This window comes from Sphaeramia orbicularis, chromosome 21 (genome assembly GCF_902148855.1).
Source record: "Sphaeramia orbicularis chromosome 21, fSphaOr1.1, whole genome shotgun sequence".
Classification (NCBI taxonomy): domain Eukaryota; kingdom Metazoa; phylum Chordata; class Actinopteri; order Kurtiformes; family Apogonidae; genus Sphaeramia; species Sphaeramia orbicularis.
The window spans coordinates 45,802,998-45,829,163 of NC_043977.1; the positions used below are offsets into that span (position 1 = coordinate 45,802,998).

The 26,166-nt window shown below is 38.9% G+C and overlaps 1 protein-coding gene across 4 annotated transcripts in view; it reads right to left on the reverse strand.

Moving 5' to 3' along the window:
* Nucleotides 1-26,166, reverse strand: part of arhgef49 (Rho guanine nucleotide exchange factor 49) — a 115,735-nt gene that overhangs the window by 15,253 nt on the left and 74,316 nt on the right. For 3 of the 4 annotated variants that reach the window (XM_030125698.1, XM_030125697.1, XM_030125696.1), the window contains exons 3-5: nucleotides 16,313-17,898; nucleotides 2,601-2,802; nucleotides 1,061-1,298 (exon numbers count right to left, since the gene is read on the reverse strand). In XM_030125698.1, the coding sequence (XP_029981558.1) occupies nucleotides 1,061-1,298; nucleotides 2,601-2,802; nucleotides 16,313-17,841 (1,969 nt within the window). In that variant the 5' untranslated portion in view covers nucleotides 17,842-17,898. The remainder of the gene's footprint in view (nucleotides 1-1,060; nucleotides 1,299-2,600; nucleotides 2,803-16,312; nucleotides 17,899-26,166) is intronic. The other variant, XM_030125699.1, reaches the window with a different exon arrangement.

Below are 26,166 nucleotides of genomic sequence, written 5' to 3' on the forward strand. Positions count from 1 at the left end.
AGGGGTCTGAGCCTATTTTGGCCATTTTTCAGTACCTTTGATTTTGCCTTTATATACTATATAAAGAAAAGTTTACTATACGCATATTTGGTATCTTTTTTTTCAGTACAACTTCATCTATATCATCTGCCTATTATTTTTTTCACTTTAACCTACTATAAAAACATAAAAGGCCAGAAAACACGAAAAAAATATAAAATTCGATTTGAAAAATTTATATACTTCATTGCATAAATAACACAAAGATGCTTAACAAACCTTTTCAAAGACTTTAAAAGTGAATATTGGTTCCAAATATTCGGTATATAAAATCAAAATTGTAATAAATTAAAACTATACTCAAATATTTGACATAAAGCATAGCTTTACATAGGGTTTTTTCCCCTACAAGTGTGGTAATCAAACACGGTTATCACGATAATTAGAATTTAAACAGTAATACTAACCGTTGGCAATTTTTTCACAGTTTATCGTTATACCGATAATCGTTACATCCCTAGATATGAGTACTGATCAATCCAAAACGTTCACTGCTTTACACCCCACCTCCAAAGTTCCTAAACAACCAAAGAGTATCACAACCAGAGCAGGGAGGTACAATGAAGTCACCTGAACTAAATTTAGATCCTGGTCCCTGGGTTTCTACCCCCCCCAGTCCCTACATCTTGGGGAAAGTTCTTGGGTTGGAAATGTAGCTTATTTAAACTGATAATGTGTACAAAAAGATGGGGTTGGGGAAACTGTGGCAGAAAACAGCACTGGTATAAAGCTATGAGCTGGATATCCTAGTGAGAAATGTTGTTTCTAATAACCAAAATGAACATGATGAACACTTAATCAATTTGCCAGAATCAGTCTGTCAGCATGGCTGTTCAATTACACATTAGGGATCATTTTCTATGTTTCCGTTTCAGTTCAGAGGACTGTGCTGTCTTATATTAGTCACTATGGATAATTCAAATCTAAATCATTTATCTGCCAAAGATGCATGTCTGTACATAACATTCAAGGGATTATTTAAAGAAAATAAGTCAATGGACAAAAATAGTCATGTTCTCACCACTGTCCCTGTCCCTGTCTCGGTCTCGGTCTCGGTCTCGGTCTCGGTCTCTGCGATGGCTGTGGATTCGGGCGGCAGCAGCGATCTTCATCTCCAGCTGTTTGCGCTTGGAGGCGTCGGCTGGCATGGGGTCGCTGTAGTGGGGCCGGAGGCGGCACTCGCGCTGCGCCCTCACCGTCTCAGCCAGTTCATAGGCTGCGTCTGAGCTGGAGCGCCTGCAGCCCAGCCCTGCGTGCTGCTGATTGGAAGGACACGTGTGTCAATCATCAAACAGTCCCGTTGCCATAGCAACAGATGAAAAAGGGGGGGAAACTCTCTGCAGAGATAAGGTGAATGCGATGATGATGAACGAGAAATCACAGCTTGTGCGTCTGTATTTGTGCCTGAATGAGAGGTTCACAGTCATGACATCATTACATAACAAGTGCTGGTTATCGCTCTGATCCCAGCTCGTCAAGGATCCAAATTTCATACTGAGATGCAGCACTAATCACCTGCCAAGTCTCGTAACTGCCTCTAACAACAACAAGGCCACACATCCAAAAATCCACTCTTATCACAATCTGAAATCACCAAATCTTGAAGAGGAGGGACGTCTCCCTTCTGAGAGACAATTCAAAGCCTTTTCTGGATCTATTGAAGGTAAAGCGAGGAATTCCCAGACAGACTGCAGCATTCTGCAGGTACAAACACTCCCCATGTGGCCTTAAATATCATTTTAGCCTTTGTCAAGCCCCTGTGAGTTGACCTAAGGTGAAAAACACAAATGTTGTTGCTATGACACTGGACTGCTCACCCCTGAGACATTTCAAACATTACATAATGTTGATGATATTGACTTTATGATTACCTCATTAAAAAGTCACAGCTCTCCGACAGCTAACAGCTGCACAAGAAGGATGCAGGACGGTTTTTAATGGACTATATGAGACATGTTATACTGTATAGCTTGCACTGATCAGGTAACACAAAGGAGAATAATTCATGTTGCGACTGCTCAAATTGCAGCCCCTACTTTGGAAATGCAGAGAAAGCGGATCCACTGCAGATGCAAAGCAAAAGATTGGAAAGGCGAATGCACCTCGACATCTGCTCCCTAAACTACCTACAGCTGTCTCCATATCTATTTCTCCTCTGCAGAAATGCACACAGAGGAGCCCAACGCTAGCTGCAGCTGAGGCTGGTGTGTCAAGCACAAGCAGAGAGAAGCCATGCAGAGCAGGAATGAAGCGCTGAGTTACCGGCAGCCAGCCGCTGCTGCTGCTGCTGCTGCTGGAGGGGGGCTTAATCCTTCTCTTTTACTGCATCCTCAGTCGCCGAGCTGTTGCTAGAAGACAGAGCGCTTGCTTACTTGTCTCAACAAATACCTCTGCATCAGTGTGTGTGAGTGATGTGCATATGTGTGTGTCTGTCGCAGTCCCCTTGCTTGTCCCAGCCATCGTAGAATACCAAGAGATTCTCTGCACAATATGAAGCAGTGACGAAAAACGGCAAACAGAGGCAGTAAAACATAAAAAGGAGCAAGGAAAAAAATCCTTACGCATTCTCCTGCTTCCTCTCTTCCTCCTTCTCCTCCTCCTGCAGGTGTCTCCTTGCCAGCCTCGGCTCCGCAGGCCGTTGCCGACGTTGCCATGGCAACGGCGGAGGGCTGACAGTCGGTCAAAGGGGCGGTGATGCCACAGCCTCCGTCCTGGTCACCTGACAGCCTGACGGGGGCCTCGGCGGAGATCTCTGCACTGCAGCTGGTGGAGAGGAGAGGAGACGAAGGTACATAGGGAAGACGGATGGAGGGAAGAGGGAGGAGGGAGATGAAGGAGAGGACACGGGGGAAGAACAGATGTAAAGGCACGGGGAAGAAGCAGGGATGGATGGTGGGGAAGAGGAGGAGGGAGAGGAAGGTTGAAATTATAATTCTGCCGGAGCTCTTGTCTTCTGACAGCTTCCCTGTCAATCAGTCTTCTTTCAACCCCTGCTTCCCCCCAGTCTTCTTCTTCTCTTTTTCTTCTGTCTTCCAACAAAAACCCAAATCAATGTCTCTCCTGCTTTATTCTCAAGAGGCCAGTAATTAGACAGAGGAGCAGACATTAACACCTGAACCCCTGGACCACAGAGGCACTGGCAGACACAGAAACACACAAACAGTATATGTTCACTGTAGTCCTTTGTCTGACAACTGAAGATCCATTCTTGCTGCAAAAGACACACACACACACACGCACACACACGCACGCGCACGCACACGCACACACACACACACACAGAGGCAGTGGAACACACCTGACATACACTGAATGCATTACTAATGCTTGCCTGCAGAAACAAATGATGCATACACACATTTTTAAGAGTGCAGTAGATGCACAAAGGATGTTTAATCATTTCATTGTTTTAGTCAGACACACAGTATGTCATTTCTAACACTAGGAGTCTTTTAATTAAAAAATAACTTTGTTTGGAGATGTGAAGTAGTGTAGGATTACTTGAGCTGTTCTCACCGTCATGGATGATGAAAATTTCTCAGGTGTAACTTCATCACACACACCTGTCATGTTTACAGACAATGTAATGTATTACTGTTTCATTCATATCATGTTTGTGAAGTATATATACATTCAGTTATTCATAAATTAAGACTTTAATTCAAACAACTGTAAATGTACCGACCGAAAGACTCATTTACATCAAAAGTCCCTTTAAAGGAAGTAAATAGAATAGAATAAATAAAAAAAAATGAAAGTACTGTGACATGTACAGTGTGTTGTAACAATATATTATTATGTAGAAAAAATGTATAAAGCATGAAATACATTTAAATAACATGAGCGTTAACTATTAACATTACATTACCTCATGTGACTTGTGGCTACCTACTTATCTTTTAATTATTCATTCATTCATTTTCTGATTAATCCTCAAGGGGGTTGTGAGGTTTTGGCGCCTATCCCAGCTGCCGACGAGTGAAGGCGGGATACACCCCAGATGTGTCACCATTTCATCATGGATCTCTTGATTAATTACAGAAAAATATTTCTTTCATTTTCTTTTGTGTGTTTTTGTGAATAACTGAACAACTCAGTGGGTAAGCTAATGTTCTTTGTGGTTCTGTAACTAATTTCATTGTAACGAAGCAACAGCAAGTGGCTAATGTTAACCTTAACATCAAATTTAACATTGGATACGTAAACTTATCGTAGTAAGTCAGCATTCATTAGCTGTTGTTCCTTGATTCTGTTCCATGCTTAATCTGATGATAATTTAGCATTTATCATGATTTAGCCACTTTTAGTTGTGGTTATGTCATTTCATACAAATGAAATAGTCACTAATAATGTTAGTCAAAGTCAAACTTAATATTATGAAAGTTGACTTATCAAATGCTATTACGTTTAACATTACATTAGCTAAAGGTCCTCATGGATATGTCACATTTATTCACTAGTAAGTTAGTATTTAATGTTATTATTATTATTACATCAATATACATAAGATTACTCACAGTTAATTATTTAATTCTAATGAAATAGATGCAAGACATGTCATATTAAGCACTAACGGTAGATTGGATGAGTAGTCTATAGAAGTATATTATCTTCTTATGTTAATATGTATATAGCCCAGAGTTTTATTACCTACTATTTTATCATTAGTTTTTGTATTGTCTGGATTTTTGCATAGTTAAAATCTAATCTAATCTAATCTAATCTAATCTAATCTAATCTAATCTAATCTAATCTAATCTAATCTAATCTAATCTAATATCAAATGGACTGTTAGTTTTAATAGAAATACAGATCTGTACAGGGTGGGGAAGCAAAATTTACAATGAACATTTAGTTGTTTTTTCTCAGCAGGCACTACGTCAATTGTTTTGAAACCAAACATATATTGATGTCATAATCATACCTAACACTATTATCCATACCTTTTCAGAAACTTTTGCCCATATGAGTAATCAGGAAAGCAAACGTCAGAGTGTCTAATTTGCTGAATGCACTCGTCACACCAAAGGAGATTTCAAAAATAGTTGGAGTGTCCATAAAGACTGTTTATAATGTAAAGAAGAGAATGACTATGAGCAAAACTATTACAAGAAAGTCTGAAAGATACTATTAAAGAAGAATGGGAGAAGTTGTCACCCGAATATCTGAGGAACACTTGTATAAGTTTCAGGAAGCATGTGAAGGCAGTTATTGAGAAAGAAGGAGGACACATAGAATAAAAACATTTTCAATTATGTAAATTTTCTTGTGGCAAATAAATTCTCATGACTTTCAATAAACTAACTGGTCATAGACTGTCTTTCAATCCCTGCCTCAAAATATTGTAAATTTTGCTTCTCCACCCTGTATATTCGAGCATAGATGTACCCACGTCAGTACTATAACATAGGCCTATTTATTTTTTAGATAGATTTTTAGAAGCTCAGCTTCTTCCCTCTTGGACATAAAAGTGATGCTGTGGAGCCACAGTGAGGTAACTGTATATTGTGTGACTTTTTCTTCTTTTTTGGATGGCTTGTTTCCTTCAATACTCTGGAGTGTTCTGTTTAAATTTGTGTTTTCTCTTTGCCTTTTGTTCACCTTTGTATTTTGTTCTTATGTTTAAAATAAAGTTTATCATCATCATCATCCTTTTATGATTACAGTCACCTTCCTCATCACCACTTCAGCTAATCTCAGATAAATCCACTGTAGATGACCCGTTCACCACTTCAGTCTTAGATGACGACTGAGCCACGAGGCAAAAGAAAAACACAGAATGAGATAAAAGAAGCTTAAAAAGCCAGCAGAGCTACAGCGTCAGGGACAAATTTATGTGGGTTTACCACTGCAAGCAGTCCATTTCACAACAAGTAATAGAGTCTTAATATTAAAAATATTGATTGAAGGGTGAATATGGTGTGCCTCTTAATTTTCCTTTTGAGAATTGATTAACAGCAACAACTATAAACTATGGGGAGGTTCACAGTCCAGCAGAGAGGTATTATGTGAAACATAATACCTCTGTTATCACAGCAGGAGAAAGAACCATCTAACAGCAGTTTTGGTGGTTATTACATTTATACTTAAACTGAAGCCATTTTGTGGTTCTTTATCAGCTCAGCAGGGTTTACAGGCCTAGAGGTCAGAGCCCATAATGGAGTCTCAACAATGTCTGGCTCTTAGTAGGCGGCTGTAAATTCTCAAATACTCTATTGACTCTTTTTTTCAAAGTGCTGGATGTGACAGGAGAGTCGAATGGTGAGACTGAGGAGGAGAGCAGATTAGTGTGACCTGAACCAGCTGTAAACAACTGTTTTATCTTTGTCTTACAGTCCATTTATGTGTAATATAGTGTTAGGATGAATTTTGTTAAGGGCGACGTCCCACCAATCATCATGTACAGTTAGCCCCAACTCCCCCTCCCAGACAGTCTTAACTTCAGTGGTAGGTGAGCTGTCACAAGACTAAAGTTTATTATAAATCTTTGAGATGCATGACTTTTTGTAAGGGGTCAGAAGAGAGAAGCTCATCCCATAATAGATTTGGAGGTAAAGAGGGAAAAGTTGGAAACATAGATTTAACACGGTGTCTAATTTGTAGATAACGAAAAAAGTAAGGTGGAAGATGAAACTCACTTGACAAATCAGCAAAACTACGAAAAGTACCATTATTGTAAGAGTATAATATAGTGTTAAGTGGTTATTTTAACTACAGCTGTGAGTACACACACAGACAGATAGATAGATAGATAGATAGATAGATAGATAGATAGATAGATAGATAGATAGATAGATAGATAGATAGATAGATAGATAGATAGATAGATAGATAGATAGATAGATAGATAGATAGATAGATAGATAGATAGATAGATAGATAGATAGATAGATAGATAGATAGATAGATAGATAGATTTCATCCACACCATGGACTGTTCTCACTCTTCTTACAGGAGGTTTCAGTGTGAGGAGCCGAACAACCAGATTCTGCCACAGCTTTATCCTTTAAGCCATAAGACTCCTGAAGTCTCAATAAAGGAAGTCGAACACACACAGGGGGATGAATGACACTAAAAAGCCACTACTAGAACTATTTTATAGTTTTTTAAACAGATTCTAGACTTATACAATAGATTTCTTTATAGTATGCACACAGCACTTTGTATATTATGTAGTACTTTTTATATATACTGAGATTCAATATTTGACAACTGTTTTTATTTTTTTATACTGTGTTTGAGAGTCATGCAACAAAATTTCAACCAAGTGCACTGTTTATATAGCATATGTCCTGGAATGACAACAAAGTCTGTCTGTCCGTCCGTCCGTCCGTCCGTCTGTCCGTCTATTATGGATAAACTAAAGGTTTTAAAACAACAGCATTTATGAAAACTGAAAAAGACAGTAATTTCTGTAATCATTCTTCCTGTTCATACTGGACATTAGAATATCCTGAAGAGATAAAGGATAAAATCTTAATTACAAAAATAAACTCCAAAGATGATCTCAGTCGAATATGTAGCTTCAGGCATCAGAATTAAACAAATTAAGTGGACCTCTTCTTCTAGGATATCTTATTATTATCTTCAGGTGAATTTTAGATTACATTTTAAACAGTGGCAATGGATTTTGTCACTCATTACTTTGACTGAAAGTGCATTAGAAGGAGGTTTGAACAGGAAGAATTACTATAGCAAGCGATCATTTGCAAAATGTCAAAAAAAAAAAAGTTTGTGGAGCCAAAAGTGGGTTTGATTTCACAGTGTCTGACTGAATAATCAAAATTAATATACTAAATTAATACTTAATACTAAATATTAAAATAATCTATAAAGTAATATATAAAGGGCTGCCAAATTGAATAAAATAACTTCACATTATCTTTTAGTGAAAATTAGATTTTCTCCAGATGTAAGTGTTGCTTAATGTCTTTCAACAGAGCCTGATGAGCTGGAGGATTTTTATTCCTCCAGTTTAACAGAATTAGGCGTCTGGCAGTGGTGATTTCTTACAGACTGCAAGGGAAGCTCAGCTTCCCCTAAATTTACAAAAATTAAATGGTTAAATTTGTTTGGTTGTGTTGACATTTCATTGACTCCAAATGTGTTAGAACACGTTCATCTCACAGACGAGTTCGTTCAGAATCAGCTTTATCACAAATCAGCGGACTCGATGTTGTTCACTTCTCATACATTCCCGTTGCGCTGTTTTCTCATACGATCTATGGTCAGTGCGTTTGCCCGTAGATGCTCAGCATCCATGCACTTCAATGGGACTTCATGGAACAGTTTTTTTCATTGCCTCAAAACTGGACGGTAATTGGATAAATGCCACGATGTTGTCCCGCCCCCGGACGAACAGCGTCTCTGGGGGTGAATGGAGCTGTGGGCGGAGCTCGGCTGGGCTGGACGCTGGGCTTCCACATGCTGATTGGATGATCAGTCGAAAGGCTGAATCCCGTTTGATTGACAGCTATTTTCAGATATACTCCTTCACTTGACAGAATTCAGTTTTAATACCGTCGCACATTCTGCTGTGAAATCAAGAGAAACCACTACGAAATTACTTGTCTATTTCTTGCACTGTAAACACACTCATTGTACTTCCTTCTTTCAATTTAACATAATTTCAGCGTTTTCTTGTTTACTTGGTACGATAGGTCACTGACCATTTTCTTAAAAAGGAACGGAGGGCCGAATTTATGTTTAAATAACTTGACCTTTTTTTTATGTAAGCTGACCATGAGCTTCCCCTCTCTGAAAGACGAGCAGCCGCCACTGGCGTCTGGGCAGTACATGTGAGTGCAGGTGTAGTGTTCTTTTTTATATTGTCATTGTTCTAATTTCAATAAAAAGAGTTTAAAGAAAAAAAAAAATTCCAGACTTTTGAAAATTTTCGAAGACTTTCAAGACCTGCCCAAGCACCCTGTTCAATAATTGGCTTTTTGATTCTAGTTTTACCCTCTTTCTGTGAAACTCACTTCGCTTTGACCTGTTATGCATCAGGTCTCATCAGTCTAATGGCTCTTACATAACTCTGCCTTTTTGGGAGAACTCTTCATCTCTATCTAGTCAAATTACTTTCTAGTCAAATTACTTTCTAGACACGTCGTTAAAATAATTTCTCAACATCCTTGTTCTGCTCTGTGGCTCCGTGTTGGTCACAGGGACATTTTTCATTCATTTCCAGTAAACCCCTGCCTCTGTTCTGTAACACACATGTAATCAAAAAAGCCATCACGGGAGATGAAATGTGTCCAAACGTCAAAATTATACCAGAGCAGGAAAGCAGATGTAATTAACAGTATGTCTGAAGCGTCTGATCGGTTTTCACTTGGACAACTCGTCAGTTAGGGCCTCTCCTTTCACAGTATTAACTGTCACCCATTAGATGATGCATGGGGAGTAATAACCTGCAGCTTAATTTATCTGGAAACCTCTGTATGTGATCCATCACCTCTGAACATGGCTCGATGTGACACTGAAATTAGCCCGGCTGTCATTTTTACTGATACATACATCACTCCAATGAATTCAATACATCCCTCAGTGACGGTGTGCATCTAATAGAGACAAATAAATAGAAAATGTTACACACTGTGGATGCAAACACGCCTCCTCTCCGCCTCTAACAATACATCGTAAGTGATTAGCACAACTTCACAAGACTATACAATTAACTCAGCACTTCTGCTTTAGTGCTTCATTGCATTTCCAGTCGATAAAAACCCTCCCAGGTGTAATAATATGAATATTACTATAATAACACAACCACAACTGGATTATGCTGTGTATGCAAGGTGGGCTGCATGATACCTCAACACAAAGGCCCTAATAAGTGGAAGGCAAACACCTCAGGGTGCACAGATCATGCAGCATTTTGTCATGTTTAATTAATAAATGTTAAAGTATTAAAGCATTCATAAAGCCTGAGGTTGACTTTAAATCACAGTGTTGTGGGTGGTTTTTAAGCATTAAATATGAATTTACTTTAGGGAACGCAGCACTGTACGAGGTGATCGGATGTAGAGAGCAACCACTTTGGTAATCCATGGATTGATAGTTATATTATTATGTCATATTTTATATTATTTGTTCATTTTTCCTTTTTTAAAGGGGTCATATTTTGCTAAACCGGCTTTTATTAGTCTTTGGTTCATTTATTTGTGTTTTTGGACCCTAACGGTTCAAAAAGTTTGAATTTGAATCCTCCAGGTGCTGCAAAGCTATCTTTATATTCATTTTGGCAAAAATCAAGTGGATTTCTACAACCTGTTTTAATTCCTGCTTAATTTGTTATGTCTATAACTAGTTACATCACGACATTTTCACATATAAGGTCAAGACTTCCAACGAACATTTCTCTGAGTATGCCATAACTGTTTGTCAGCAGCAGCAGTTGTAGTCCATACTGAAAATATGTACAAACTTCAAGCTGATTATCTAAAATGTTTGGCTGTTGGTTGAACAGGACAGAGCAGCACAGCCAACAACCTGGAGGGGGCGGGGCCTTAAGTGGCTCATGTGCATTTAAAGGGCCAGCGCTCAAAATGACCTTTCTGGTATCATTACTCAGAAATAGGGTTGAAGATGGACCTGTGGAGTTGAATTAATGAAGAATTCAAACCTAAGCATAGCATTTACAGTTTATGGAGACCACAGGGAAATGTTTTAAAATGCATAATTCCATTTAAAAAAGCAAAATATCACTCCTTAAATATCAATGTCAAGGGAAAAAGTGGGTTTTTGGGGATTTGACAATACAAACAAAATCATCACACCTTTTAGCTTTTTTCATTGCTTTCTGCTGTATTTTAAATTTCAAAACCTGAAACATTTCTCAAATTATAATCAAACTTCCAGGCTTCTCTGCAGTTCTTTTTTAAATTATATGCGACATTCACATTCAAATAGCATAAAGTTGATTATGGAAATAGATCTTTTTAACATACTACATTCTTACCATGCATAGGTCTGGGCGATAAATCAAAAGTCTTGTAGTTTTGTTAAATTGTACTATTCCTTTTGAATGTTCTACATATCTGAAATGTACACAGAGCTTGTTTTTTGATTGGACCAGTTCTTTCATTTAAAAAAAACACAAAAAAAAACAAAACGCAAATAAGTATCTGGCTTCTTCACCTTCCATGTATCTGGCTAGTTATGGAAACTGACTAATATGAAGATTTTGATCATGAAAACATTTCTGGCCAGTCTTAATGACAGTATGCATGCTGTTATGTTGCCAAATAATTTCCGGAAGATTGTAGCTTTGGCTGTACTGCCTGCTTGCTCCAGACGCCAGGAAAAACACTGCATGATTATTTATTTTTAGAAATTCAGATCTTTTTGTTTGTTTTTTTTATTTCTTACCATACTTATCCAGAAGATTAAATCCCAAACTTTACCATGCTGCACAGGAACCTTGTATTTTAACACGTCATGTCATTTTTATTCATATTATAAACCATAAATTAGATCATAAATAGATCATAAATCATAAATTTGCCTCAAGGGGCTTTACTGTCTACACAACGTACAACGCCCTCACACCTTTACCACTCAGTTCTAGTAAGGAAAAAAACTACTTAACCCTTTATCGGGCAAGTGGCTATTTTTGGTCATTTCCGCATACATTACAAGACAGTGACAGCAGCAGTTACAGTGAGGACAGTGAGTCAACAATCTTAGGTCTAATGTGGTCTGTAGGGTCTACAAGGTCCACCTCTGCATGAACAGTGGCTGTTTCTCAATACCAAGAATACAGAGTACAGTCTTGTGAACTCGGCGAGTATGGTCTTGATAAGAACGGTCTCAGAGAACGTACTTGCTAAGAACGCAAGTCTATCTGTAAGTGGAACGGCTGCGTACTTGTGAACTTTCCTCCCTGTCTCTGCTGTATTTCCACCATCTGCTCCATAATGTATTACCCTCAAATCACCACAGTGTCACTCAATTTGATTAATTTCAATACATTTGTACTAGTATTTACATGTCATTTATACATTTTGTATATTTTTCAAAACTATAACACATGTCATTGGTTCAGCCACCAAGGTCCTGCTTGAGCCGGCACAAACTGCATCTTGGGAATTATTTCCCAGCCAAGTCTACACGAGTCACCAACCAGTGCATCTTTGGTTTCAGCTAGCTGACAAGAACAACATCCAGGTATTCCATGCAGTCTTGGTTTATGCGAACTTGCAATTGGAACAATACTTGGGCCATGACAGATGACATTTCACAAGAACGTGAGAACGAAAGAACAGACAGGAATGCGTATTGAGAAACGGCCACTGAGTGTAACTGCTTTGTTAGGTACCATGAAGTAATGGCACTAATGTAAGTAATGATGTTCAAAGGGATAATGTGGATGTTGGTGTCTGGATCAGCACTTATGTTGGTCTAATGTTCTAGAAGGGATGTTCTAATGTTCTAAAATACATGTTCCTTTCACCTTACATGTGTTTACTTGTTTGTTTTTTTTTTACTTTTTTTTTTTTGCCACCTATGGGTAAGGAACCAAATATTGTAACTTCATCAACCTTGATTTTCTACATGACAATACATTTTTTGAAAAAATTCACAAAAATAATAGTCTCGTTATGTCCTCCAATAACACACTATGGTTGAGTATTTCTATGAGTGAACTATAAAGGGTTAACGAGGAAAAAAAACAGAAGAAACATCAAGAGGAGCCAAAGAGGGATCCCTCCTCCACTGCAATAGGTACTGTGTTTACAGAAAATTTACATGACCATGAATTCTATATTTACAACATATATTGTATTACAGACTGCAGTATACTTTAGTTATAGCTCTGGTGTGCAGCTCTGCACTCTCACATATTGGATTTAGACTGTACATACAAAAAGACACACACAGCAGATATTTTTGCTGCTGAGCTGTTCATCCATCATCCTTTCCAGCAGCACAGACAAAGGAGCGACAGTCAGTGGACAAGCAGGGAGAGATGCTGTGTATCTGCCATCTATCAGCGCCTGCAGCCTGCAGGGAGGCGGAGTTGGCACTGTTTAACAGGCCTTATCACTGGCGCCTTTGTGTTGGGCTCTAATATTTACACTGCATGGACCTAAATGACACAACTGTGCTGTAAAACACACTCTCGTCTTATTTGTCCTTGATCAGAATGAACCTCAGTGGCGTGAAGCCTGCATCTATTGAGCCAACAGCATGGCTTGCTAAGCCAACACACACACACACACACACGCACATAGACCCACATGCACACACAGACCCACACAGGGACTGGCACATCTGTGGGGATGCTGCTTTTCTTCCAGCCCGTCGTGCTACATGCCAGCCTCCTGCCCACAGTGTCGTCTGCAGAGCCAACCCTGTTAGCTCCGACAGCTGTTATCACAATAACTGAGATAAATCGATAACACACCAACACACACAGGCTTAAGCAGATGGACTCGTACGCATAACTGCCACACTATGACAAAGCACACACACGGAGGTGTCCACGAATACACTTCACTGATAAACACACACGTCTGCTGTTACAAAGTCTCAGATGACAGGTATTACAAGATCTAATTCCACCTTAAATGGGACTGGAGTTGAATGACAATATACCGATTTGTAAAATATTGTGTTGCGTAAGAACAGTACATTCCACAGATCAAGCTGAAGAACAAAAGACTGGAAGACACATGTGAGGTCACTTCAGGCCACAGAGTGATGGAAAGGGCAAGTCTACTAATACTACTAATCACATTAAAGGAATTAAACACTAATATTAAAATACTCCCTTACAAGTAAAGTCCAGCTTGAAAAATCTTCCAAAATGAGGTTTCAGACAAATGATTAAAATGCGATATCATTAAATTATAAATGGTCAAGCTCATATTCAGTTAAATCTAAAGCCCAGGGGTCAAACATATGGCCCGTGGGTCAAAACTGGCACGGCAAATGTTCTAATCCGGCTCGTGGGATGAATTTGTGAAATGCAAAAATCACAGACGATATTAACAATCAAGGATGTCAAAATCATGTTAGTTCAGGGATCACATACAGAACAATTCAAATTAAAGTGGATCAGACCAGTAAAATACTGTCATAGTAACCTATAAATAATGACTACTACAAATATTTGTCTTTGTTTTAGCATAAAAAAAATAAAATTACATGAAAATGTTTACATTTACAAACTATCCTCTCACAACAAAAATGTGAATAACCTGAACAAATATGAACAACCTGAAATGTCTTAAGACATGTGCAATTTAAAAATATTCTGCCTAATACTAAGTGTTTTGTGTATTTGTAGATTCACTGTGATCTATAAGTTGTAATGTGCATGTGTAAATGAGAAGCTGAGGCATAATATTGTTAAAATTGCTCTTATTTTTTAAAAACTCTTTTCGAGTTAGTCATGTTATTCAGATTTATAAGGTAACTTTATACATGCAAACATTTCTGTAATGTAATTTTACATTTTTTAATGTGAGATTATATTAAGCTGAATGTGGCGCTTGAACTAAAATGAGTTTTCAGTCTTTTTCCTCTCTTCTTTCTTTGGTGAAATATTGGATCATTTGAGCATTTATTGAAATCACGAGGGATGTTTAGAAGGAAAAGTCACCGTTTTCTGGAGCTCTTAACAAGACTAGGTTAATCTTAGCAATGTGTTTATTATTATTTTTAAAAGCCACTTGTATGACTCAATCTGTAAAATCCTGAAATGATCTTGTAACTGACAAATAAATGTATTACAACATCTTCTGAGATGTAATAAAATGGAAGCACAGTATAAGGAAGCATAAAATACAAATAGTCAAGTCCAAGTGTCTCAAACATGTAGCTGGATTCCACCACTGGGTACAAACAGACACACACTGACAGCAGATAAGACCTTTTTCACAATAAGGTATAAACCAGGGGTGTCAAATTCATTTTAGTTCAGGGGCCACATTTAGTCCAATCTGGTCTGAAGTGAGCTGAACCAGTAAAATAATAACATAATAACCAATAAATTACTTCAATTCCAAACTTTTCTCTCTGTTTTACAAGTGAAAAAGGTAAAATTACATTAGTGAAAATGCTTATGTCGACAAACTATGAACAACCATGAACAACCTGTAATTTCCTAATAATACAATATCATTTACAATACTATGCCTCAGCTTATCGTTTACACATGAGCATTACAACTTACAGATCACAGCGGATCTAAAAAGACACAAAACATTTAGTAATATTGTCAAAACTGCATGTACTTCTCTTAAAGGGGTCATGTTTTGCTAAACCCACTTTTATTAGTCTTTGGAACATTTATTTGTGTATTTGGACCCTAATAGTTCATAAAGTTTGAATTTGAACCCTCCAGGTGCTGCAAAGCTACCTTTATATTCATTTTGGCAAAATTCAAGTGGATTTCTACAACCTGTTTTAATTCCTGCCTAATTTGTTACATCTATAACTAGTTACATCACAACATTTGCACATACAGTATAAGGTCAAGACTTCCGACGAACATTTCTGAGTACGCCATAATTGTTTATCAGCAACAGCGGTTGTAGTTCATACTGAAAATATGTCTAAACTTCGAGCCGGTTACCTAAAATGTTCAGTTGTTGGTTGAACGGGACAGAGCAGCACAGTCAATAAGATGGAGGGGGTGGGGCCTGAAGTGGGTCATTTGCATTTAAAGGGCCAGCGCTCAAAACGACCTTTGTGGTGTCATTACCCTTAAATAGGGTTGAAGATGGACCTGTGAATTCAGATCCAAGCATAGCATTTACACTTTATATAAACCACAGGGAAATGTTTTAAAATGTACAATTCCATTTTAAAAAGCTAAATATCACTCCTTTAAGTGAAAATCAAGTATTGTATATGAAGTTTTATTTTTCTTTTGCACTAAAACAGTGAGAAATTTGGAGTTGTCATTATTTATAGGTTATTATGATAGTATTTTACCCGTCTCACCCACTTGAGATCATATTGGTCTGTATGTGGAACCTGACTTAAAATTATGTTAATATCATCAGTGTAATTTTTGCACTTTGCCAATTCATCTCGCGGGCCAGACTGGACCCTTTAGTGGGCTGGTTTAGGCCCACAGGCCGTATGGTTGACACCCTTGGTATTGACAGATTTTAGGTGAATGATTTTTAAAAGTAGGGAATTAAATGTGTGTGTTGGATCTGATTTTGGTTGAGAATTCTGAACTATCAGTAAAAAGGATCTTATGACTAATGAGAGCATTTATTTGTATGTGTACAGCCTTCCTCCTTTACTAACCTCTTCTTAATCAGGTCGAGTGCGGAGCCGATGAGGCCGTCCTTCATCTTGTAGATCTTGGCTCCATATTTGGACAGGTCAGTGCCCTCCAGGATGAGTGCCGGGCAGCAGCTGGAGGGTCGCTCCCAGTTCTCTCTGCCAGGTGGGAAGGGAACTGACCCGGCTGGTTCGAGACTGCTCCTCCTTCGCCTGCTGCTCGCTTCATTTTTATCCAAGGCCAAGCTGGCCAGGGGCGGCAGGGGTGAACGTGGAGACGGGCCTGTGCGGATGGGGGAGTACGTACTCACAGAGGAGGAGGAGGAGGAGGTCTGTGGTCCTTCACTGCTAATGCCTATACTGTTGTCTGTTTTCTTGTCTGTTTCTGCGTTACCTCCTGTGGAGCCGTCTGATGGTCCCGCATCCCGTCTCAGGTCGGCCTGTGGTTTTCCAGATTCCACAGGACCCGCTGTGGCCTCTTTTTGTCTCATCTTTTTAAACTCCTCGAAGGTGGGAATGTGTAGGCGTCCCAGGGGAGGTCTTCGGAGCTCAGACACAGATTCCGGTTTGTTTTTATTACTTGCAATATTGTCTGTTGTGTAGGATGTCTTAACCACCGTCGGGCTGGAAGGGGAGCTGTCGAGAGCCAGGTTGGGGCTGCTACTTTGCCGTCGGAGCTGTAGGCGCCTCAGGACCTCCTGCCTGATCTCCTCAGGGCTGGTGCGCATCGTACACAGTGGTCTGTACCCAATACCTGTACCCACCACATGAGGTGCCCCCTCCTGTTCAAAAGAGGTAATACCGGGGGTCACCTGAGGCCGTAATGGGAGGGACCTCAAAGGTTCACCTGCTGCTCTTGCACTCTGGAGGCGGAGCTTCTCCCTAAGACCCTTCCTGGCATCCCATTCGTCGACACCGCCAGGAAGCAGCCACAGAGGAAGGGGTGGTGCGTCTTTCCTCTGCAGGCCGTGTCGAGGGTAGAATGCCAGGCTCTCCGGGTTCAGTCCAGGGGGCCCCACCACTGATCCATCAGGAGGCCCATCATACCAGTGGCTAGTTGAAGTGTAGCGCAAAATAAACTCGCTGTCCATGCTCTTGTAAGGCGGAGCATTAAACAAACACATGCCAGAGGCAGACACAGTGTTCCAGTTCAGGTTCTCCATGCTCCGGTAAGGTCTGCTGCTACTGTTGTTTCCTGTGTGGAGGTAAGAGCCCGGAGCCAGCCCCTGTCCTGCTCCCACCCCCAGGGGCCCCTGCCTGCTGGAGCCATCCCGTAACCCCAGGTTGGTTAGTAGGGTGCTGCTGTTACACCTGGCCATGAAGGGATAGGGAGGCCCCTGAAGGCCGGGGTAATGGTGGTGGGGGTGGATACCAGGTCTGCTACAGGGGAACGGGGACAGAGGGTCAGGGGACAGGGGGAGGTTGGCGATACAGGGCTCCATGTTTATGATGAGGTCGAGGGGGGAGGCACAGCCAGCGGGGGAGCCGGCAGAGGGGGCATCAGAGGAGCTGGAAGGGTAGTCACATGGTGGTGGAGGCTTTACGTCTGGCATGGCTGTGGGCTCAGAGAGAGGCCCTCAGATACACAAGAAGGTACGTAGGTCTGCAGCCTGTAGAGACAACACAGAAGGTGGAGATAAGATCAGAGGTAAAAACACACAAGTTATATATTCACAGAGGAAACATCTGCCACGGTCTTTCTGATCTTTCACCCACAGTGACAACAGAGGTATTATGTTTCACGTATGTCTCTGCCAGCCCATGTTAATAAATTCCCACAGAGAAATTAAAAGAAGCACACCGTATTTACCCTCCCATCAATATTTTTAAAATTAAAACTCTATTACTTGTTGTGAAATGGACTGCTTGCAGTGGTAAACCCACATAAATTTGTCGCTGACGCTGTAGCTCTGGTGGCTTTTGAAGTTTCTTTTATCTCATTCTGTGTTTTCTCATTTGCCTCATGGCTCAGTCGTCATCTCAGACTGAAGTGGTGAACAAGTCACGTACAGTGAATTTATCTGAGATCAGCTGGAGTGGTGATGAGGAAGGTGACTGTAATCATAAAATGAATGAATGTATCCTTACAGCTACAACAACTAACATTTCCAACTTAAAATATCTAAAAAACAAATAGACCTACGTTATAGTACTGACATGGGTACATCTATGTTCAAATTTATGGATCTGCAATTGAATTAAAACAGTCATTTTCATTTGTTCTGTTGTGGAGTTCGCAACATGATCCTTGAGATCCTTAAGATTATATTATATTATATTATATTATATTATATTATATTATATTAGATTAGATTAGATTAGATTAGATTAGATTAGATTAGGACAAAAGGGGCTGAACTATGGCAGGTAAGTTAATGCTAAATGTCAGTTTAGTAACTCGGTAAAACAATAAACATCATCAAATTCTGCATTGCAAAGTCATTTTACTGTCTAATTAGTGGAACCTACTAATCCTATCAGTGGAGCCTATGAGTGGAACAAATGTGTTTTATTAATGAGATGAGATTAGATTACATTAGATTAGATTACATTAAATTACATTAGATTTTATTGATCCCACAATGGAGAAATTCAACGGTCAAGGCAGCAACAGAATAAAGTGCAAGAAAAATGTGCATACATAACGATCATGCAAAAGACAAACAACATATATATATATATATATAAAAATATATATATATATAAAAAAAATATATATATATATAAAATATATATATATATATAAAAAATAGTAATAAGTAATGAAACTCTCATGACTATATACGTATTTACAACAGCTTTTTGAGCTCCTGTTGTTCTCGTTCCATCAGTATCGATAAGAAAAGCCTGTGTACCTTTTTTTTTTTTGACTTGCAGCCCTATTCCAGACAAGTTTTAGATAAATAATGAATCACAGGTAATATTGTTAAACCATGTTGTCATGTTTATGCAATTTTACCAACTACAGACATTTGTGTTCATTCATTTTCATAAAGTATAACAATGAGTTACATAGCACAGAAATCTGTAACCCATATATGAGCAGCCTCTGTAGCCCCGAGGCTGAACTGAATCATTAGTTTATTGATTAATCAATAAAATGTGAACATGTGAAATCAATAGAACTCTCACATTTTACAGATGTTAATTAGCACAGTGATAATATACTAATGATATTATAAACTCACCCGGTGACCAAAAGCATCTACTGATTTAACTGTTGATCCACTAATTCCATCAATACATGTAAATAACTGAGGTACAATGCACTTTGTCAGCTTTAAATCATCATCAGATATGACCCATTTGGACGTTCAGAGGCTCTGTAGTGAACATGGAAACACCACCAGGAAAACCAGTCTAGTTTGATAAATGACAGTGGATGGAGACATGTGTTTTACATTTGAATTCATTATATATTTTGTTGAAAAAGTGACTTTTTCCTCGCTTTTGATTATTTGAATAACATTTGAATTTACTGTGAAATATAGGAAAATACATGATTTACACAGAAAAATGCTAAATGAAGAGGATGATAAGATAAATGGTAAAAAAAAAAAAGTTCAATTTAGAGGAAAAATCTATTTGGAAGTCAACAAAAAAGTAGTTCTGGGTCTTTAAGGATTAATACTAGTTACTAAAATAACCTGATAATACAGCTCATACTACAACTATAGCCTACTCTACAAACCTGATCTGTATTTGTCTGAACATAGAGTTCCTGAACATTACATTAGTGTGTAAATGGAAGCAGAGCTGATATTGAGTGATGGTTTGTACAACAGCAACAAGCCTCTAGAGTCTCCCAGTTGAAAAGTAAGCAAGCAAAGCAACCGGAGGCGTCCTTGAATACATTAAACCAGAGGTTCCTAACCTTGTCTTAGGTCTCCCTTTACTGACCCCCTGCATTCTTACAATATCAACAATAAACTACATGTTTCTTGGCAATAATATCCTCCTGAGGGGCAACACGGTGGTGCAGTGGTTAGCACTCGTGCCTCACAGCAAGAAGGTCCTGGGTTTGATTCCAACACTAGTCGACGGGGGGGTGGGACCTTTCTGTGTGGAGTTTGCATGTTCTCCCCGTGTCTGCGGTACTCCGGCTTCCTCCCACCATCCAAAGACATGCACTGATAGGTTAATTGGTTAATCTAAATTGCCCATCAATGTGAATATGAGAGTGATTGTTTGTCTCTACATGTCAGCCCTGCGATGAACTGGTGACTTGTCCAGGGTGTACCCCGCCTTCGCCCCTATGTAGCTGGGATAGGCTCCAAGCGACCCCCGTGACCCTAGTGAGGATAAAGCGGGTTCAGAAAATGAATGAATATCCTCCTGAGACCCAGCAATGCAGGTTTGTCCTCTGTAGGGGACAAACATTTTACAGATTTACTTAAAAAATGCTGTCCATGTATGTATATATTATATACATGGATACTCAAAGTTGATGTGTGCGGGATAAAAAGCCACTATATTGATATGAAGGCCCTTCTGGTTATGGGTAGGTGTTTAGGTGGGTAATTTACCAATGCTCTAATGTTAGTATTTGATGTGTGATGATGTGATATGTTTGGAAAAAAGAAATAAAACAAGACAAGAAATGAGTTTCCTCCGCAGGGTGGATGGGCGCACCCTTTGGGATAGGGTGAGGAGCTCAGTCACCAGGGAGGAGCTCAGAGTAGAACCGCTGCTCCTCCACATGGAGAGGGGCCAGCTGAGGTGGCTCGGGCATCTGCTTCGGATGCTTCCTGGACGCCTCCCTGGGGAGGTGTTCCGGGCATGTCCCACCGGGAGGAGACCTCGGGGAAGACCCAGGACATGTTGGAGAGACTATGTCTCTCGGCTGGCCTGGGAACGCCTTGGGGTCCCCCCGGAAGAGCTGGAGGAGGTGTCTGGGGAGAGGGAAGTCTGGGCGTCCCTGCTTAGACTGTTACCCCCGCGACCCGGCCCCGGAAGAAGCGGAAGATAATGGATGGATGGACAAGAAAAGCACTTGGAGACCTCAACCAAGGCAGATCAGTGGGCCCCCATGGTCCCCCCCACCCCCGATCACCACCAAAATTTAATCATTTCTTCCCTGTGCCAGTATCAACATTTCCTGAAAATTTCATGAAAATCCGTCCAATCAAATTATTTACATGGATTGGTAGGATTAGTGGATCAGCAGTTATCTATCTTTTTGTATCAGTAAATGATTTTGGTTGCCAGTGGATGTCTGGGTCTTTATGGGTTAAATTGAATGGTTCTTATAGCCTATAAATAGTGAAATCCTCAGGCTAAATTGTAGATGCTCATATCTGAAATAATATAACAGTAATTGCCTTTAACCAACTAACTGCTATTACTGTCTCTTTAATTTTGAAATCCCAGGTTGAGATTTTACTCTTTGGCCTTGACCTCATGTGTCAGAGGCCTTTGACCACACGGATCACAACACACTCCACACACACAGACTCTAATATTTTACGACCACTGCTCTGGGCACAGAGACCATTTTCTGAAGCGCAGTTCCTTCACCAATATAATCACATTGATTTTATATAAATGGCTCCCTGTCGTCTCCCTCAGGCTTTCTTTTCTTTTCTTTCTCTGCAGCACGAATAATAACAGAGGGATTATTGCCCTGCTTGTCGGGCTATTAAAACATGAGATTGAGGGACAGATACAGAGAGACAGGCTGAGCAGGAGGAAGAAAAAAAATGAGAGACGAAGATGAAATAGACGGAGAGGAAATGAGTGTGACGCTAAAGGAAAGCGGTAAGCTGAAGGGACAGTAATGAAGATAACTGCTCAGCTCTCCCTCTGCCTGGAGGACAGGGCTGCTCCTTCTCCTGACTAATCAAACAGCAGTTGTAGCGGCGTACTGCAGCTCCTACTCCCTCTGTAATGAGTACAAATAGCATGTCGGCCCCTCATCCCAAACACCACATCATCCACGTCTCATATTCCGTCACCATCGTAGTCCACGGATACAGCTGTGATTATGACTGTGATTATGAAACAGGGTCTCACAGGGCTCATCCCTGGTGCATTAGGTGAATAATAAAATGCAAATCATCTTCAGATTCAAATGCTCCCTGATGCCAAAGCACGGACAGGATACCTGTTCTTCTGTGGAGGTTTGCCGTAATGGATAAATCTCTATTCCTCGACATGCTGGAGGTAACGGAAGCTGCAGTCAGAGCCACTCTGTAACCTCCAGCGTAACAAGCACAGGCCGATTCCCTCAAATTTAATCTTTAAGGCTGTTTATTAAATGGAAACCAATCCTTTCAGTGCTGTAACACGGCCGCAGCCTGTGGTGGTCAAAGAAAAAAGTTCATTAAAACTAAAAGCATTTTGTCTTAAACAACACTGATCAATCAACAAATCACATAAAAAGACCAAACTGTGGTTTGAGGTCAGCAATGTAACGTCAAACCAACAGTTTCAGCCGTACTGGGAACATTCACATACACTATATGGACAAAAGTATTGGGACACATTGAATTCATGTGTTTCTTTTCTAATCAGGATCTGGGATACAAAACAATAATGACAAATGTCATAATATAGTTTTATACTGGGATAAATATTATATTGATTATCAATATTGATGTTTATATCTCAAATAAAAAGAACATCCTACAGCTGTAGCCATGATGTGTCCCAATATTTTTGTCTATATAGTTTATATATATATTTTATAACTCAGTATTTCCTTTTTAAGTTTAATGGTAGATTTTTCTTTCTCTGTGAGATTTGAAGAAAGTAGATGGTTAGTTGTGGTAGAAAATTATTATTTACAGTCAGAGCATGAAAAATATTTTAGAAATTTAGAGGTAAAACATTTAAAATCATAGTCATGCATTTGGAAGAAATGGTACACAAAGGAGACAGATATCTTGTCAAGATCCTCCTGGTGGCCGGGAAGAAGGCCATATCAAAGAACTGGTTTAAGACTGATGCTCTGTCTTATAAACAATGGCTTTCAATTGTAGATGATATACTTGTCATGGAATACATATAAACTGAAGTCGAAAGAAAATCTCTTTATTAAAAACTGGGGAAAATGGGTGACATTCAGGGAAAAATGTGACTCTTAAGGGACCTAAATACATTCTGACACAAACACAGGCTGTTCTTTTCATTTGTTTGTTTTCTGTTCTCGTGTTTCTTTTCTTGCTCCACAACCTGTGGAGATTGGATTGTATTATACTCATGAAAATGAGAAAAAAAAATTGCAAAAAAAAAAAACTAAACAAAAACTCAGTCATGGATTTAAAAAAAAAAATCAATGTTGGGAGAAATTAAGTAAAAACCATCTCTGAGGCATTTTAGAAGCAAAGATAACAATATAAACCAAACTAATGCAACAATATTTATCACATATATTAACCTATATTATGACATTTGTCATTATTGTTTTAGATCCCAGACCCCTGTTAGAAAAGAAACACTTGACTTCAATGTGTCCCAATACTTTTGTCCATTTAGTGGATGACTTAGGCAGTTATGCTATGAGGCTAACGATATTTACTAAATGTTCACAGGTTTCAAACTGAATTGTGGAAGGGAGCGTTCAGCTTTGCCATCCCCTCTGCCTTTCCTACCCTTTTTCTGACCTGACAGTGAGAATCCTTTGGACAGTGCCTGTGTTTTTAAATTATTTGCTGACCTCAACCAGATCTTACACTTTATAAATTGCTGGTGAGTTAAACTAAATTGCACTTTAAACATTTTGTCAAACTCTTGTTATTATTTTGTGTTATTACTAAATTACTGCCTGTTTTGTTTTGTTTTGTTTTTTTTTAATTTATTGTTATCACCGATCTTTTAACACTGATCTTTAAACCTGTTTTTCATTATGGTATGGTTTGTGCTGTTGACCTCTTGGCCTTTGTAAAAGAGATCTGGATCTCAATGTAACTTTATCTGATTAAATAAGGGTTAAATAAAAATAAAAAATAAAAATAAAGTAAAGGGATAACCCACAGGTGACCTCAGTGACCTTCTGAGAAAGCCACTCCCCACCTGTGGGCCTTAGAGTGCCATCTAGTGGGCTGTGAGGACATGCAAAATGCAAATAGCCTCCTCCTCTTCTTTCAGTTTCCACATCTTTGATTCCTCTCCTTGCCTCCTCGTCTCTCTCATCCCAGATCTGAGCTGATGGCAGAGGAGTCCAGTCAGTTTGCATTTAACAAAATAAGACATCCTACTTCAGAGCCGTCGTTTTAAATGAACGTCAGTTAAATATGACATGAGGCACAGCTGCATTATCTGTCCACTATTATGATACAGTGGAGTGTCTGTACGATGAAAGCAGAATAGAGCTCTGGAGAATGTACAAATATATGAGTAAATAAACTTATAATTCAACACCGTGGCAGAATGTGACAACCATGTGGGAATAGTGGAGTGTTTTGTTTTTTTTTTTTTAATTTCACACATGTCGGATTGTACATGTAATCATCTAAGATAACTACTTGACTTGATCTAAATGATTTCCCAGAGGCAAGTGTCTTATGGGTAAAGAGAATATTAATGTCAGTCACTATGACAGTAGAATAACATATTCTCTATACAGCTCAGTTTTATTTCATTTCAAAACAGCCCAGCTCATCAGGAAGTCCATAGAAAATTAAAACGCGTATTTTTTTCTTTTTATTGGAATTTTTTCTTCATGTATGTGGACTTTCATCTGTTAACACCGGTACACTACCATCAGAAACCATCTTCAAACTACAAAAACCTCCCGGAAAGAAATAAAATATTCTTAAATATTACAAAAATGTCTTGTATTAAGCAAAACTGACTAATCCTATTTTGCGTTTACTTAACTATTTAGCATCTTTAAACTAGAAGTAGCTAACCAATGAATTACAAGCAATAAAAAGCAGTTATTTAAGATTAATATTCTTAAACTAAAAATTGTGTGAGTGGTCTTTCTCTTTAAAAACAAAACAAAAAAAAGTGGTGCCAGGGACAGCAAACCCTGCCCCTCACATGTATTGTATCTTATTTTGGCATCAATCCAGCTGATGTCATTATGTCTACGTATGTGCTGATGTCAGCATATCAACAGTTTCTACATATGTGCCAAATTTAAAGTAAATTGAAACAAAGTTGATGTTTTAATAGACATTTTAAATTTCATCCAGTCTAAGTAAATAGGAGACTTTTTTTTTTATTGTTATTAAAAAATTTGAACTTTGACCAGCTTTTCCTAAAATGTAACCGCATCTATTCTGGGTCACTGTCAATCTATAAACCCAATTTGGTATGAATTCAACCAATAGTTTTGCTGCTACAGACATTTGAAATTTCACCTATTATAAGTAAAAAGAAAAAAAAACTAAAAACATTTTAAAAATTCATAAAAAAAATTTAACTTTGTCCTACTTTTCCCAAAATGTAATCAGATCTATTCTAGGTCACTGGTGATCTATAAACCCAGTTTGGTATTTGGTACTCCTTGCCTCCCCTTCAGAGGGTGGGGTAAAAAAAGGTTCTGTTGAGATCTTATACAAACAATTACTATATTTTTCCTAATCACAATTAGACATTTCCTTTAATCCTTTAAAGTTAGATTAGTTATACAGTGGGGGAAAAAAGCTTTTTTTTTTTTTTTTTTTGTGAATGAGTTCAATTGACATCCACTAAGCAGTTATTTTTTTCCATTCATGATTTATGTGACCTGTGATGTTGCACCCAGTCTATTATACACCTACAACAAAAGGCTTGAATCAGCCTTTTCTCTCATGCAGCTTTCAGTGTCAGATGCTTCCTTTTAATGTAATCCTTCATCTTAATCTCATTTTAAGGTTTCCTGGGCTCCCTGTATTTGACCTCTGAGCTCTACTTACAGGTTTTCATTTATTCTGTTTAGCAGGCAGCTA